Source organism: Macrobrachium rosenbergii, chromosome 29 (assembly GCF_040412425.1).
Source record: "Macrobrachium rosenbergii isolate ZJJX-2024 chromosome 29, ASM4041242v1, whole genome shotgun sequence".
NCBI classification, from domain to species: Eukaryota; Metazoa; Arthropoda; class Malacostraca; order Decapoda; family Palaemonidae; genus Macrobrachium; species Macrobrachium rosenbergii.
The window spans coordinates 2,563,473-2,580,418 of record NC_089769.1 but is presented as its reverse complement, the minus strand read 5'-3'; the positions used below and the strand labels follow the sequence as shown (position 1 = coordinate 2,580,418).

The 16,946-nt window shown below is 33.6% G+C and overlaps 1 protein-coding gene across 1 annotated transcript in view; it reads left to right on the top strand.

Annotated features, from left to right (window-relative positions):
• The window catches only part of LOC136854484 (zwei Ig domain protein zig-8-like), a 52,170-nt gene extending 46,023 nt beyond the window's left edge, over window positions 1–6,147 (top strand). Inside the window, exons 3-7 of the mRNA XM_067130784.1 lie at window positions 87–297; window positions 2,475–2,605; window positions 3,409–3,492; window positions 3,916–4,000; window positions 4,580–6,147. Of these exons, the coding sequence (XP_066986885.1) occupies window positions 87–297; window positions 2,475–2,605; window positions 3,409–3,492; window positions 3,916–4,000; window positions 4,580–4,737 (669 nt within the window). The 3' untranslated portion in view covers window positions 4,738–6,147. The remainder of the gene's footprint in view (window positions 1–86; window positions 298–2,474; window positions 2,606–3,408; window positions 3,493–3,915; window positions 4,001–4,579) is intronic.
• The last annotated feature ends 10,799 nt before the right edge of the window (window positions 6,148–16,946 follow it).

Below are 16,946 nucleotides of genomic sequence, written 5' to 3'. Positions count from 1 at the left end.
ATATTGCCATTATTATCACAACACCTACACCTCTCTCAATGTCACATTTTAATCGTAGCCTTTCTTCCTCTCCATTTTTCTTCCAGGTATCGTGGATACGACAAAGGGACCTCCACATCCTGACGGTCGGTCGGTACACGTACACGACGGACGATCGTTACCAAGTCATTCATTCGAGGCACTCGACCGACTGGATACTGAAGATCAAGTATGCCCAGGAGCGGGATTCTGGCAACTATGAGTGTCAGGTGTCTACGAAGCCCATCAAATCTTACGTGGTTCATCTTAATGTTTTTAGTGAGTATAGCTGTGAGGTTGTTTGGCTTATATATCCAGCTTGAATTATATATTTCTTACTTAAAGTTGTTTGTGAAAATTACACGCAAATCATAGATATTTTTTAAATAATATTAGATGTTGTTTAAGTGGGTTATCTTGATGTTTTTGGTAAGTATAGCCGTTATGTTTGTTGTTATTTTAATTTTGGAATTATGTATGCCTTACTTCAAGTTTTGTGGTGAAAACTGCACACAAATCATAGATAATTTAGATCATAATAATGTTATTTAAGCGGGTCATCTTAATGTTTTTAGTGAGTAGAACTGTTAAATCATTTTGCTGTTATCTTAAATTGGGATTAAGTATTTTTAAATTAAAGTTTTATGATAAAAATTGCACACAAATAAAGAAACTTTTAATGTCAATTTATTCAATTTGCTATTCTGTCGCCCCTCTTCACATTTTATTCCCAACTTCACGCCAAAAATTTGTGAAAGTCGCGACCAAACTGTCAATACATTTTATGTGTTTCATATCAATGTCTTTTCTGATACTGTGTCTCTATTTCATTGTGCTTCGCGTGTCGTACGAAATTTAGGAAATACTGTTTACAACTATTATACCTTTAGTATCATTTTACATTTTGCTTTAAAAATTGCGCTGAATATTTAAAGACAATTAAAATCTCAGCTTTTGATGTCCTTTTAAATGTTTTATTTTGAAAATGACTCTAGACTGTTCTCTGAGGTTTTCAGTACAAAAAGCAGATGTGATAAAAGCAAGAGAATGAATTTAGCACTGAAAAACAATTACTGCCCAATATCTGGTTACATATCACGAAGCGCATAAACAAATTCTGAAAAAGATTCTTGAAAACAGAAGCCCACGCAACGATTCTAGATCTACTTAGGCTCTGGAAAAGAATTAATGAAAATGGGAAACGTAAATGCTAAACTTAATCAAATTCCAAGTCTCAGTGCATTCGATTAAAACGCTATACAAATAAGACTCGACACAAACAAAGAAAGAAGTTACATTTTCTATCGAATTCTGTTTTTCGTTTTAAGTGCAAATTCCAAAGAATTTTTCTGGTTAGGCAAAGAAAGAAGGAGTCTTTGCATATCAGAGATGCTAACTGATTCTTGAGGTATATTGAACGCTGAAAATTATTTTTCGCTATGTTGAATATGGTGTTTAGCCATTTAACGTAATTGTCACAGCTACAAAAAATCAATAAAAAATCGATCATTCCAGCTTCCTCTCTTCAGCCTTGCTGTCCAACCACTCCAACTCCCTCTTTTCACTGCCTTAGCACAGAATGCCCGAAAGTGCACAAGTCCTTGTTCTGACAGCCTAATGATTCATTAGAAATTAATAAATAAAAAAAAGATGGTTTCAAATATCTGTATAAAAAATTAAATGATTAATACCTCAGCTTTAAGTTATTATCGTTATTAGTTAAGTAACATTCAAAGTATATAAAAGTAAGTGGTTATGATTCTCGGCTACCAGTCGAGAGGGCCAGGGTTCAAATCCTGCCACTCACTGATGGATCGGATTAAACCACTGTGGCAAATCTGGTAGCCCGTCAACCTAACGGTCCGAAAAAACCAGAGGTTCAGTAGAATAGGTACCAGTCCTCAGGCTGGGGAGTTAAACAGTGGGCCTAGGAACACACTGGCCGCGTGTCATGGGCATTGGGACTTGTCCTCCACTGGCTATCGGTTTAAGAAACAGGAGATCAGCGCCTGCCCTATGAGCCTACAGGGGCCCAGGAGGACTTTAACTTTATCATTATACATCATGGAAAAAACACAAATAACATCTATTTTTTTTTACATTTATTATCATTATCAATAAAATATAACATTCAGAGTATAAAAATAGATTACGGGAAACCATTAATAATTTATAGGCTTCTGATTTCATTATAAATCACGAAACAAATAACATCCAGGCATTTACATTATCATCATTATTAATTAAAAAGAACATTCAAAAATTATATAAATAAATTTCGGGAACCCAGTAACATTTTATAGAATCTTTGCCTCATTACACATCATTAAACACAAACAGACAGCATTCACTTATAAAAGATAATCCACGGAGTCAATCAAAGCGAGCTTAGAAAGAAACCGAATATTCGGCAGGTCCCAATCACCCCTGATTTTCTTTCTCTCCCTTCCTCACAGCTGCCCCTCAGGCGACCATTATTGGATCCCCAGATATGTACGTCGACAAAGGATCCACAATCAACCTCACCTGCATCATAACTCACAGCCCACAGCCTCCGGAATACATCCATTGGAAGCATAATGGAGTTGTAAGTAGACGCCACACGGGAACACAGATTTAGGCAGCCTTGTAAATGAATAACGGCGTTGGGAATTTAACTCCAATGCAAGGAATTATAAATTTATATTTCTGACTCACATCAGGATCGAATCCAGGTCTTTTCAATTGAAGGGCAAGGCGCTGCCCACAAGGCCATGGACTTGTATGGCCTAGTGGGCAGCGCCCATGCCTTCAGATGAGAGTGGGTTCGATCCTTCAGATGAAAGACCTGTCCCACAAGTGATTGTGTGTTGATTATTTTCGATATGATATGAGTCATAAATATATATTATTTATGTTCCACACGTGATTGTGTGTTGATTATTATATATATATATATATATATATATATATATATATATATATATATATATACATATATATATATATATATATATATATATATATATATATATATATATATTATATGTGTGACTTTTCTCTTGAATACGTTCAGCCCAGCCAATCAAATGCTGAATTATACCCGGTGCAGAAAAAATACAAAGAAACGTTTTTGTATTGTATAACTTATGACGTGAATATGTTCATCCCAGCATACAATTAAGCCCGAAAACATTGATAAAAAATGTCCCATTGTTTAATTTTCATGTGCAATTAATACCTTAATTTTTTTTTTACTAAACTAAAAAGAAATATTTTTCATAACTTTTCACGCGAATGTATTCATCTCAACAAATAAAAGGCTGGTATGAGTCCGCGAACGTTTGATAAAATGCTCCGGTTTTTTCATTTTAATGTGAATTTAATGCCTTATTTTTTTTTCCTCTACAGGAGCTAAGTTACGATTCCCCACGGGGTGGCATCACGATGGTTACGGAACGGGGGAATACAACCACGGGGTATCTGCTTATGAAGGTGAGGTTTTGATATTATTGGCTTCTTTTATATAACAGAGATTTGTTTGCGTGAATCGTCCCTTCCAAAATTATACATAGGTGAGAGAGAGAGAGAGAGAGAGAGAGAGAGAGAGAGAGAGAGAGAGAAGCGGGGACGGGGAGATAGAGACAGAGAGAGAGAGAGAGAGAGAGAGAGAGAGAGAGAGAGAGAGAGAGAGACAGAGAAAACTATATATTATCCAGTGGCACAAATAATTGTAATAAAAAGTGGCACAAATAATTGTAATAAAAAGCTCGACAATTTTAATGCCTCTCTATTCAGATACCCATTACGAACCCCCTCTCATATTTGATTTTCACTAACCGTTCTTTTCTCACCTATATTACAGAGCTCTATTAACCAGTTAATTATAAATTACAATACACCTCCTCTCTTTTTTAGGAAGCACGCCCATCTGACACAGGTAACTACACCTGTGCTCCATCGAACACTTCGCCATCTGATTTACGACTGCACGTCCTCGACGGTGAGATGAATTAAAATCTGCTTTGTATTTTGTGAAAGATGTTTTCTATAGAAATCCGTGCTTTGAAGTCCCTGTCATTGATATTTTTTGATGTACTTCTTGTGCTTTGAAGTCCCTGTCATTGATATTTTTAGATGTACTTCTTGTGATTTGAAGTCCCTGTCATTGATATTTTTAGATATACTTCTTGTGCTTTGAAGTCCCTTTCACTGATATTTTTAGATGTACTTCTTGTGCTTTGAAGTCCCTGTCGCTGATGTTTTTAGATATATTTCTTGTGCTTTGAAGTCCCTGTCATTGATATTTTTAGATATACTTCTTGTGCTTTAAAGTCCTTGTCATTGATATTTTTAGATATACGGTACTTCTTGTGCTTTAAACTCCCTGTCATTGATATTTTTAGATATACTTCTTGTGCTTTCAACTCCTTGTCATTGATATTTTTAGATACACTTCTTGCATGTTGCGCACTGCTAACGAACTGATAACTGATGTTACCGTTTAAAATGTAGGGCCCGCGACATATTTCACAGAGACCAAAATAAGCACAGTGATACAACATCCCCGTTCTCTCCACAGGCGAACTGCCAGCAGCCATGCAGACAAACTCCGCCTCCCTCGTGTCGTCGAAGGCAACTGAATCCAGCGTCGTTTTAATAACTTCCCTAAGCTTACTGTCTGTCGCAGCATTGCTGGAACGCCTTTTAGAAGTGACTGGCGTTCCCGGGGGATCCTGAGTCTCCAACGAAACTAACGTTTTATTAAAGCCTCTCTTTTTATGGTGACAATAATGAGAATCAAGACTAAATATATACAAATATATATTATAAATATATCCCAAAGTGTTGTGATTTCTGACAAACTTCAATGCTCATTTCGTGCTCACTGAATAGACTTTATGGAGTTTTTAAACCTATCGAATTTTATCCGGAGATGTTTCCAGTCCGAGAGTATTTTCTGGAGTGTGTCCGCTGCTTTATTTTTACGGAAATGTGCGTCATAGATGGTAATGCAGGGCGTCGGAAGACGAAAACTGAGTGACGATATAGGCTGTAAGATGGTCATTTTTGCCAAAATCCTATACGTTTCGTAGAAGGGTGATTTACTGTCCTTGTAACCCCAGTTTCCACAGTTTCTGAAGCCAACGAGCGGTAAGGAGTTACGTCACAGTTAACCTAAGACTCCTTTTTCAATTTCTTGTGGAGAAAAGATTCTTTTTTTTTTTTTTTATACAGTTCCCTTACGGTGAATACGTAGCAACATCAACCATAAATTTCTTACTGGTGATGCAAGGTGAATATCACCATTTCAACCATTCTGTTAAGTCTTTAGTGACAGAAAACATGCAATGCTGACCAAGATCTCTAGAACTGACCAATTGTGAGATTGTTTTTAAGAAGGATTTCTCCTTCCAAATGCTATGAAACGAGGTATCACGCAGAAGTTCAGGTTAAGTATATCTGTCCATTGTTAATAAAAATTAACTTTTTTTGCAGATTTTTCTTTAAATGTTGATGAAACGTAAGAATAACATTTCCACTTAAAAGGCAGCTCTCCCAAAAGAACCATCTGTAGTTTATTGTATCGAGGAGATTATGATTTGTGAGGAAATGTGATTTTTGAATTGCGGTTGCCAAATCGTAACTCAGAATTCTGAAATCCCTTTGAGCTCAGAAATTAGATTGGAATCGCAACATTGATTATGCTATTATCATATAAAAAAAATTAATAATTATTTGTTGAGATATTTCAAAGTTTATGATTTTAATTTGTACATTTTTCCTCTTTATCCACCTATAATCTGGAACATATGACGGGAACTTCTTTTACTGTGAAAACATGAACAAAGCATCACTAATTGGGACATTTTAAAAAAGGACTCGTGTAATTTTCCCTTCAACGAACTGTATAACTTAGGGGATCCATTGAGTGTGTCTTGCAGAAATACTGTTTCACAAAGCTTTCTGTGTCCGATCTTTAAGAATGTTTCCTTGTTGGCTGTTGTTACTCAGTGAACAACCTTTGCGTTATTTGATGGGCTCCTCTTCAGTTTGTACATATTACAATGTAATATAAAAAAAGATATCTATAATAGAGAAAGGCATTTGATGTAAACAGATTTTATATTTTGATAAAATCTTAAAATATGTGTGTTTTATTTCTTCCCACCCCCCTTTTTTTTGGTACTTACAAAGGAAATGAATTGCTCTTTTTTCAACATAGTTCATAAAGCTATTTTTTTTTATAATGTGATATTATTAAACAGTGACGAAGGTTAGTAGATTTAAAACAGAATGTAACCGATATGAGAAAATCATGAAACTGCAATGATAAACTTCCAAAAAAATTTGCTCATTGCCATTTCTTGATCTTGTTTCATATCTGCGACTTGTGATTTTAGTATATTCGAGTAAAATTAATCTTCGTTCTCACCGAAGACTTCTATGACATTAATAACTGGGAGAAGTCAACTACTCCCATCCAATGACATGGTTAACTGTTTCCTCAGTGCTTACTGGCTCTCAAGAAGCAAGTGTCTCGAATCTAGGACTTATAAGAGGGCTTAAAGATAAACGATTACGCAACAATTGAGAACATCGCAGCATTGCAAGAATTGAGAATGGTCTATAACGGTTGCATTTAGGTTTTGTACATCCCACCTCTAATAAATATAAATTAAAAGACAAAAGATGAGTTTGGGGAAGGACCTTAGATATATTAGCGAAAGATAATGAGGAAATATCTTATAGATTTGATTTACACCAACTGTTAGGTGTTTTTATCAAAGACAGTTTAGTGAGAATAGGCTCCGAATGACGGATATCAGTCAGAATAAGGACGATCAGAGACCTTATGGCCTCGAAACCCTACCTGACTAACGTTACAATGATTGTATTCATCTGTTACACAATCATATACATGTATAGACATATGCAAGTATATATATATATATATATATATATATATATATATATATATATATATATATATATATATATATACGTTAGAACGCCACTGTGGTGCAAAGGTCAAACAGGGCAAGAAGCGGATGCTTGGGTATTTCGGATTCAACGCGGTCCGAACACGACTGGGCATTTCAGGCGCAAAGTCAGGAATGTCAATCTTCTCGAAGGCCCCTGGTTACAACACACGTGTGAACGGAAGCCAAGCCAGCATAGAACCTTCCAGAACTTTTAACCAGTTATAGATCCGGTTTTGTAGGGAGTGTCGCTGAGGTGATGTAAGTTCGTTTGTTCGAGTGGGAGTGGCCGATGAGGCGAGGGCGAAATCGTTTGTGAAATATGGAGCTTTGCTGTGGTTGGAGCTGATTATCATAGTCAGTACCAGATAAGCTCTCCATTACCCGATGGAAAGGTAAGCTTAAGACAGTTAATGAACATTCAGTGCCGTGCCGTGTGTGTTATTATTTAGTAAGGCTTATGATTTCATTCGTGCATTTTCTTTATTTGGGTTTTAATCATGTTATGGGAAATATCCCATATTTATACTAATAAGAATGTGTCTTGACTGACAGATGTTACTTGGATTATCCACGAACAGGTGTACGGATAGTGTGGACAATGGTCGGGGGTGACTGTTTTAGACATCTGTTTTTTATTGTGTCTGATTAATGGACTTTAGTGTTAGAATGGGACACCTAGTAACGATGTAGGAAAAGGAGTTTGGTTTCTTCCTCATTATCACTCATGTTTTGGTGACTCTGTAGGTGGGAGTTTAAAAACCTGCTTTTAGCTCATTTTTTTCTATTTAATCAATTCATGTTGGGCTTACGAAATGAACTCTTTTGTATCCAAGGTTTGGTTTAAACATGCCCGTTTAGATGTAGAATTGCATTACAGCTTAAGAGAGAGAGAGAGAGAGAGAGAGAGAGAGAGAGAGAGAGAGAGAGAGAGAGAGAGAGAGAGAGAGAGAGAGAGTTTAGTTTGGTCAGCTACCAACCAACCTGCGCGAGTTTTGCCAGGTTAAGTTGGGAAAAATGTTATATGAATGTTTGTTTCATATAACATATATATAACACACACACAAATATATATAATATATATATATATATATATATATATATATATATATATATATATATATATATGTGTGTGTGTTTATTTATATAATTATATATATATATATATATATGTATGTTTATTTATATACAATATATATATATATATATATATATATATATATATATATATATATATATAATATATGTATATATATATATATAGAAACATATACATACACATTTATATACTGTACATGTTATGTGTGTGTGTGTGTGTGTGTGTGTATAAAACCCAGTACTACTGACACAATAATATTTTAAAATTTAGATCACTTGATTTAAAGTATACCTCCAATACTCTGGACACCATTTTCCTTAACAGATCTCTATTATTTCTAAGGAGTTGTTCCTGTTTTATTGACACGAAAGAACGAGGCAATTCCATCTTCTATAGTCTATACGCATCGAAGTCCTTATAACACTGATCTGCCGAGGGGAAAGGATTGTCTCTCCATATGTGGAACGTGTCGTCTTTAAATCCTTGGGTAGTAGGAGAAATTTACATTGAAGGTGGCGATGCATTTAAATAACAGGTTCCTATAGGCAGGAAACGTTTCCCACGGAAATCGCTTGATATGGAAATTTCCTGAATTCTGAGGTGAGGCATTTTTCCGGGAACGATGAGAAAAGATGGGTTGGTAAGTGCATCAGCCGCTGTGTTATTTGCGGTCGCATCTCATTGCTACTTTTTCTGCCATTCCTTCTCGAATTTGGATGGTTTATTGACCATTTTATGTCCATTTTATATAGCATATATATATATATATATATATATATATATATATATATATATATATATATATATATATATATATATATATATATACATATATATATATATATAAACTTTAAATATCCAATATATAAGCATTAAACTTTTAATACCTCGCTCTGTGTGTGGTCTAAGGCGCGTCACTGTGGTCCTGAGTTCTTGTCTTCCGTGATTCGAGCCCACGAGGCTACGAACTTATCATCAACTAAAAAAATTACCATTCGAATATAATATAATATATATATATATATATATATATATATATATATATATATATATATATATTATACATAATATATATATAATATATATATATATATATATATATATATATATATATATATATATATATATATATATATATATAATATATATATAAATATATATATATATATATATATATATATATGGGTATATATAATGTGGGTGTATGAATGAAATGTTGATTCTATTTAATAAAACTAAAAAAAAGTTAAATTTACTTTTCTGTGCAAGAACCTGTCATAACAAGGGCTTACAAGTAAAAATATTACAGCATGGAAAAACGCGAGGATAATGCTAATTGAGTGTGATTCAAATTTGTCATCATTAAATATAAAATACTCTCCTTTACAACAGGACATAAAAGTTAGTTGCTTTGTTAATTCCCCGTATTTAGGACAGTGCAACGTTAATTTTAAGTTGTGAGCAATATGAAAAAAAAGGCAAAATACGAGCAATTATTTCTTTGTCGGTGGGTAACGCTGATTAAAAAAAAGTGAAGGGAAAAAAATTAAATGAAAATAGAGAATTATAACCGAAAGAAGAAAGATATATTAGCAGTTAGTGCCGTATATATTTTATCCAGATGAGTAACGCGAATAGCATAATTAGCTCGGAACTTAATTAGCATATTTATAACGAATAAAACGGTATATAAAAAAAGATACTTTCTTTTTTGGGGCCCCCCAAAAATTCTTATCATTTCGTCCGAACGCGAACTCGTAAAAAATTCAAATTAAGACGAACGAAAAAAAAAAATCTGGTATGAAAGAGGGGATTATTTTCGGTGCAATTCTTCCTATTATAAACTGCAACGACTTTTTCTTCGGTGATATGAGGAAAAAATTAGTAAATAAACGAGGATACTAAAAAACAGCTCAAGTTTCTTGAGCTATTTTTTTTGGATGTGATGGAAAATAGCAGGACACTGACATTTCTTGATTGGGCTGAATGTATTTACATAAATATATACATACATACATATATATATATATATATATATATATATATATATATATATATACACATATATTTGTGTGTGTATAACTGAATCACGAAAGTATGGAACGTGATGAATATATAAATAAAGACAAAATCCACGAAAGAAAGAAAAACAATGGCGTGCAGTAAACCACTGTTACTCTTTCCTTCATGTTTTTGCCTTTATTTATATATATATATATATATATATATATATATATATATATATATATATATATATATATATATATATATATATATATATATAGCTTAGTGTGTGGAGTCAGGAGTCAATCCATCCATATTAATAATGGTCGATAAAGGAAAAACGACACACAGATGTACAGGTTATCTTTACTCCAACGTTTCGTAATTGTCCACATAATTCCATCATCAGGGCTGTTAAAATGAAGCATAAAATTCCTTGTAAAATTGGAAAAACTACAACCAAAAACTTACGTATTGAAAAAGCTGGAAACTATCATTACAAAACTTTTAAAAAATTTAAACAACATTTAAATTAAAGGAATGAAGAAAATCATAAAATATATGTACAACATTAAAATGAAAGGTAACAGAATATACAGTAAACTAAAAATGAAAATAGCAGTGAACAGAGCTTTTTCAATTCTTAAATTTTTGGTTTATTTTTTCACAATTTTACAAAGAATTTTATGTTTCATTTTAACAGCCCTGATGATGTAATTATGTGGACAACTACGAAACGTTGAAAAAAAACACAGCTTGTACTGTACATCTGAGAGTGTCCTCTCCCTTTTATCGATGATTAGTGTGTGTGTGTGTGTGTGTGTGTGTGTGTGTGTGTGTGTGTGTGTGTGTGTGTGTGTGTGTGTGTGTGTACATACTAAATGGAATTTAATTTCTAAATAAAATATAAATCTATAAAAATTTATTCCATAAAAGAACGTCAGAATCACCAAAATATTAAATCTCTCTCTCTCTCTCTCTCTCTCTCTCTCTCTCTCTCTCTCTCTCTCTCTCTCTCTCTCTCTCTCTCTTTCCATTTTACCATACTAAATTAAAAACCCTTAGTCAGCTCGCTACTATTTTTTTTTTTTTACCCACCCACTTTTTTTTTATTTATCTTAATGAAAACAAAGGAATTTAATTACGTTTTCTTTTTCCATTCTGCGACCTCATATTGTTCATAATTACAGCTGCCGGGGAACAAGGCCCACCTCCCAAAAATTATGCGAAGATACCACCAAGTTCCCCCTTGCCAGCTAAATTGTTTCCGGGCAAGAAATCTTCCCCATGTATGAGTTTGCGTGTTCATCATACACACGTGTACTCCCACAGACACAAGCTCTCTCTCTCTCTCTCTCTCTCTCTCTCTCTCTCTCTCTCTCTCTCTCTCTATATATATATATATATATATATATATATATATATATATATATATATATATATATATATATATATATATAAAGAGAGAGAGAGAGAGAGAGAGAGAGAGAGAGAGAGAGAGAGAGAGAGAGAGAGAGAGAGAGAGAGAGAGAGAGAGAGAGAATTTCAATATTTTGAGTTGAGCTTGTGTTTGTGTGTGTAGGTATGTATGTGGAGTAAATAAGACACGTAATTGATAACAAGTAAGAAATTTCCTTTTATACACACACATATATATATATATGTTTGTGTATATGTATGTGTATATATATATATATATATATATATATATATATATATATATATATATATATATATATATATATAATATTCTGCTACTGATAAGATACTTATAAACTACGTGACAAAAATTGCTGCATACAACAAAAACAAAAAATGAAAAAAGAACAAAAATTCTTCCCAACAAACAGAAAAATATTCCCAAATCTTATTCCTGTCGTTACGTATCGATATATATATATATATATATTATATATATATATATATATATATATATATATATATATATATATATATATATATATATATATATATATATATATATATATAAAGATAACGCACATCCAATAATCCTGAAATAACTCATCAATGAAATTCAATAATATAAAGCATTCACATCAAGACAATTCAGTGATATTAGGGTATTCCCATCGAAACAATGCATTAATATTGTAATATTCAAATCAAGAACTTTCAATGGTGGATTTGGTATAAGGTCGTAATTCAGGAGATCTTATGAAATAGTCATTTGATGCCCTACTTTAATTCCCTAGTAAGAGATCGATGTATTGGGAATGACATTTTTGAATAATGAACCTGAATGAATTGAATGAATAAAGAATTCACAAAAAATATAAGCAACAAAAAAGTTGTCTTGAAAAAATATTGGGAGTGACATTTTTTAATAATGAACCTGAATGAATTGAATGAATAATGAATTCACAAAAAAAATATAAGCAAGAAAAAAGTTGTCTTGAAAAAATAGACTTTCAAAAGACTTTCACAGAGAAATAGATAAAGGAAAATAGACTTTCAAAAGGCTTTAACAATAAAAATATGAGTAGGAAAAATAGACTTCCAAAAGGCTTTCACAAAAAAAGTATGAGTAGGAAAAATAGACTTTCAAAAGAATTTTACAAAAAATTTTGACAGGAAAAAACTTCCAGAAGTTTTTCACAAAAAATGTGAACATGAGAAATAGACTTTCAAAAGGCTTTCACAAAAAATATGAGCAGGAAAAATAAACTTACAAAAGTCTTTCACAAAAAAAGTATGAGTGGAAAAAACACTTTCAAAAGAATTTTACAAAAAAATTTTAACAGGAAAAAAGACTTTCAGAAGTTTTTCACAAAAAAATATAGAAAAGAAAAATAGACTTTCAAAAGACTTTCACAAAAATACAGAAAGGAAAAATAGACTTTCAAAAGACTGTCACAAAAAAAATTTAAACAGGAAAACGAAATTCCAAAATTCTATCATAAAAAATAGAGGGAAAATAAACTTTCAAAAGGTTATCAAAAAAAAATATATAGAAAATAAACAGACTTTCAAAATGCTTTCGCAATGAAAATGCAAAGGAAGAAAAACAGGCTTTTAAAAGGTATTCACAAAAAATTATAAAAAAAAGAATGATTAGACTTTCTAAAGGAAAAAATATGAAATAGACTTTTAAAAGGCATTCACAAAAAATTATAAACAAGAAAGATTAGACTTTCTAAAGGAAAAATATGTTCTTTAATATACAATTTATAAATGTATGAAAGGCACAAGTCAGCATTAAGTAATATATACTCGCAGATCCGTCGTATATTAATTAATTGTTCATTTCAGTCGAATGGCGTTGCTGAGAAATAGCGTTATAAACTATTTCATTCTACCTGAGGAATTGCTCTTATAACTTTCATTAAAATCTGCTCTAACAAATATTCTATACTATTCGCGAGATATATTCTGTACATATTTTTTCTTTCTGCTCAGCGCGTAGTTAATTTAATAATTATTTGTTTGTTTGGTTTTTGAGTAAGTTTTGGACTTTTGGACAATTTACAATTTCCCCGAGCCTCAACGTAGAGTGCTTGACCTATGCGAGCCCATTTTTGTTACTTGAAGATATTTCTGTTAGATATCATAATTTCACTGTTTGACATTCCATTGTTGTTAGTAATGTTACCTGAATCATTTATGGTGAAAAATATAATCTAGAAATATATTTTAAATGAAATAGCACAGAGAGAGAGAGAGAGAGAGAGAGAGAGAGAGAGAGAGAGAGAGAGAGAGAGAGAGAGAGAGAGAGAGAGAGCTTCGATTGTTGCGTAACAGATATGCAAATGTCTCTGCTCTGTTGAAAACCTACGTTTACCTAAACAGTGAATTGGGTACCTAGTAGTTAGATGGCTGTAAATGATTGCAACCTTTCACTATGTTTGACATTTCATTGTCGTTAGTAATGTTACCTGAATCAGTTGTAGTAAAAAATATAATCTAAATGCAAAGAGAGAGGGAGAGAGAGAGAGTGAATTGGGTACCTGGTAGTTAGATGGCTGTAACTAATTGCAACCTTGAGGACATGAGAAAGGCTATCGCATTTCAAGATACGCGCTGGGAAATATTTCTTAAAATGATATTCCTTCATACAAAAATTTTAATATTTGCCCTTGTCTCTGAAAATATTTCTTCATGTTTCTTGAGCGAGAGAGAGAGAGAGAGAGAGAGAGAGAGAGAGAGAGAGAGAGAGATCCGAATTCGACGCAAAGAGTGACCAACCTATTACCACAGTGTACCCGAAAAACAGAAAAATAATCATTTAAACTCAAGTCTGGAAACGAAAAATACCCAGAGGCCAACGAGATGAGATGAGTTGGTATTCTGCGACCTGTCCTCAGCATAATGGTCCCACCTGACTCCACTGTGTTAGTCCTATTTAAATTACAATGAGAATATCACATTAGAAAACGATAACAGCGTCTCATGACGATCATTTAAAAAAAGTGATAGATTTGTTAAAACGTTGAGAAAAAATCGATTATTTTAAGTCCACCAAACATTATTTAGAAAAATGATGGGATTGAGAATATCATACACAAGAAAACACGCTGTTATTTTAAAACAGAATGAAGCCCAAAATTATAGTCATATTAATCTAAATCCACTATTCCTCAGAAATCAGATTTAAGATGGAAAATAGAACCTTTATTGACAACCCTTCTCTCCAAGAAAAGACGCCTTCCTGAATGAATAGGTTTCCCCTAACCTTCCAGCTCTCTCTCCCCCGCCCCTGTACGTCCTTCCAGAATGAAAAGAGAGTTGGTTCCTCGTCCCCCGCCCCATACATTGGATCTCAGTTCTTCATTAGGTGATAAATTCGAGGGAAAGCATTCCAGTTCGAAAGGGTGAACTGGAGATCATAGGGAGAAAGTCTGCGGACCCACTTTCACCTTCTGTTATTGATTTGAATGGAGATCTCGCTGGCGATCGCAAAACGCGATTTGGTAAAATTTATATTCGAAGGTATTGAAGGCGTGAATAGATGGTATTCCTACCTAACATGAAAGAAATGTAGAGGGCAGATCTTGAATAAAAGAGCGTATTCTTCCGCCTATATTTTAGAAAAGCCTTTTTTAAAACTCGAGATCTTACGAAACCTTAGGGTGGCCCTATGGGAGAGAATTCTTTTAACCGATCCTTCGTTCCTCTGATGCATTCCTAGACATATTCCAACCATTTCGTTTAACATAAAAAACATGGAGGCAAAATAAACCTCCAAACTTTTCGTCCTTTCATCTATGGTCCATATATTCCAGTTTCTGTAATCCTGGAATCCTGTCAAATGTCGTGGTTGATCACGGAATTTGGAAGTACTGATAAACATCTTATTGGCAAAGGCTAACTTTGTTATCCATACTACACCTCCACGCTCAGGCCATAGAATGAATTCATTACTTTATTTAAACAAATTTCACAGTCTTTTAGTATAAAATAAATATTTCAGGCCATATAATGAATTCATTACTTTATTTAAACAAATCTCGCAGTCTTTTAGTATAAAATATATAAGTAAAAGGTCGTAATACTCAAAATGATTATTTGTACAATGGTGCAATTTTTCTCAGGCCTTCTCTGAGTGACGATAGGAAACCTGCAATTAAAGCCACAGCATTTTAGTGGATCCCTGAGTTTTACGACACTTTAGAATTTTTATTTAAAGATCGGGGTCATTAAGAGGTATAAAACGGTTACATTCTCATCATCGGTTGCTGAAGTCTCTTATCGGTTCGTACAAACATCTGCTTTCTTCTTTTCTTTTATTCCCTCCACCGAAATTCATTAGCGTGCTGCTCATTTACGTCTATCATTTTTCCGTGTCTATATTACTGAATTGAACTGAATATAGAATTTAGACCAAAAGCCAAGCACTGTGACTTATGAGGTCATTCAGCGCTGAAACGGAAATTGACAGTAGGAAGGCTTGAAAGGTGTAACAGGAGGAAAGCCTCGCAGTTGCGCTATGAATCAATTGTTAGGAGAGGGTGGAAAGTCAGATGGAAGAGAGAGAATAAGAACGGAGGTACAGTAAAAGGAATGAAATGGGTTGCAGCTAGGGGCCGAAGGGACGCTGCAAAGAACCTTAAGTAATGCCTACAGAGCACCGCATGAGGTGCACTGACGGCACTAACCCCCTACGGAGGATTTATTGATCAATAGAGTCAGACAGCCAACTTGGGAACATTTCAGAATTCGTCTGCAAAGTATGACCTATCTTCTCGGGGGTAAAACTGACAGCAGAATAAGAAGTTTTATTCCCTTCTGTTAAATACTAAACTTTCGTCATACAAAATTTCATTCGTGACCATCTCAAGAGTTCCGTAACAGCTTAATCAATTGACAAAAGGTGAATGAAAATATTTATTCCTTGTAATGGACCCCTAAGGCAACATTCCACCTCGTGGACTTAGGTACAATAATGATTCCAATTACCGGTTACCCGTTAATATCGACTCCGTTCTACCGACGAGGCATCATTATCACCCCGTTGTTATTCCCTTCCATTCATACATTATTATTCCCTCTTCGTTATTCATATAAATAGTTTGATCTCTTCATCTTCCGAATGTGCTTTATCATTCTAGATTTTAGATTTGTTCTTTATATCGTTGCCATTGTTCTTAACGAATAGAATCTAAGAAGGGTTTCCGTTATCGTCAAACTCTCTCTCTCTCTCTCTCTCTCTCTCTCTCTCTCTCTCTCTCTCTCTCTCTCTCTCTCTCTCTCTCTCTCTCCAGCGCCAACTTTATTTTCGGCGTTGACTGTGTAGTCCCCTGAATTGTATTTAAAATTAAAAGCATTATTACTTTGATGTTTTCTGCTGTTTTGATGCTCAAAAAATATGCATGCAGAGAGAGAGAAAGTAAGTAAGAATAACGATA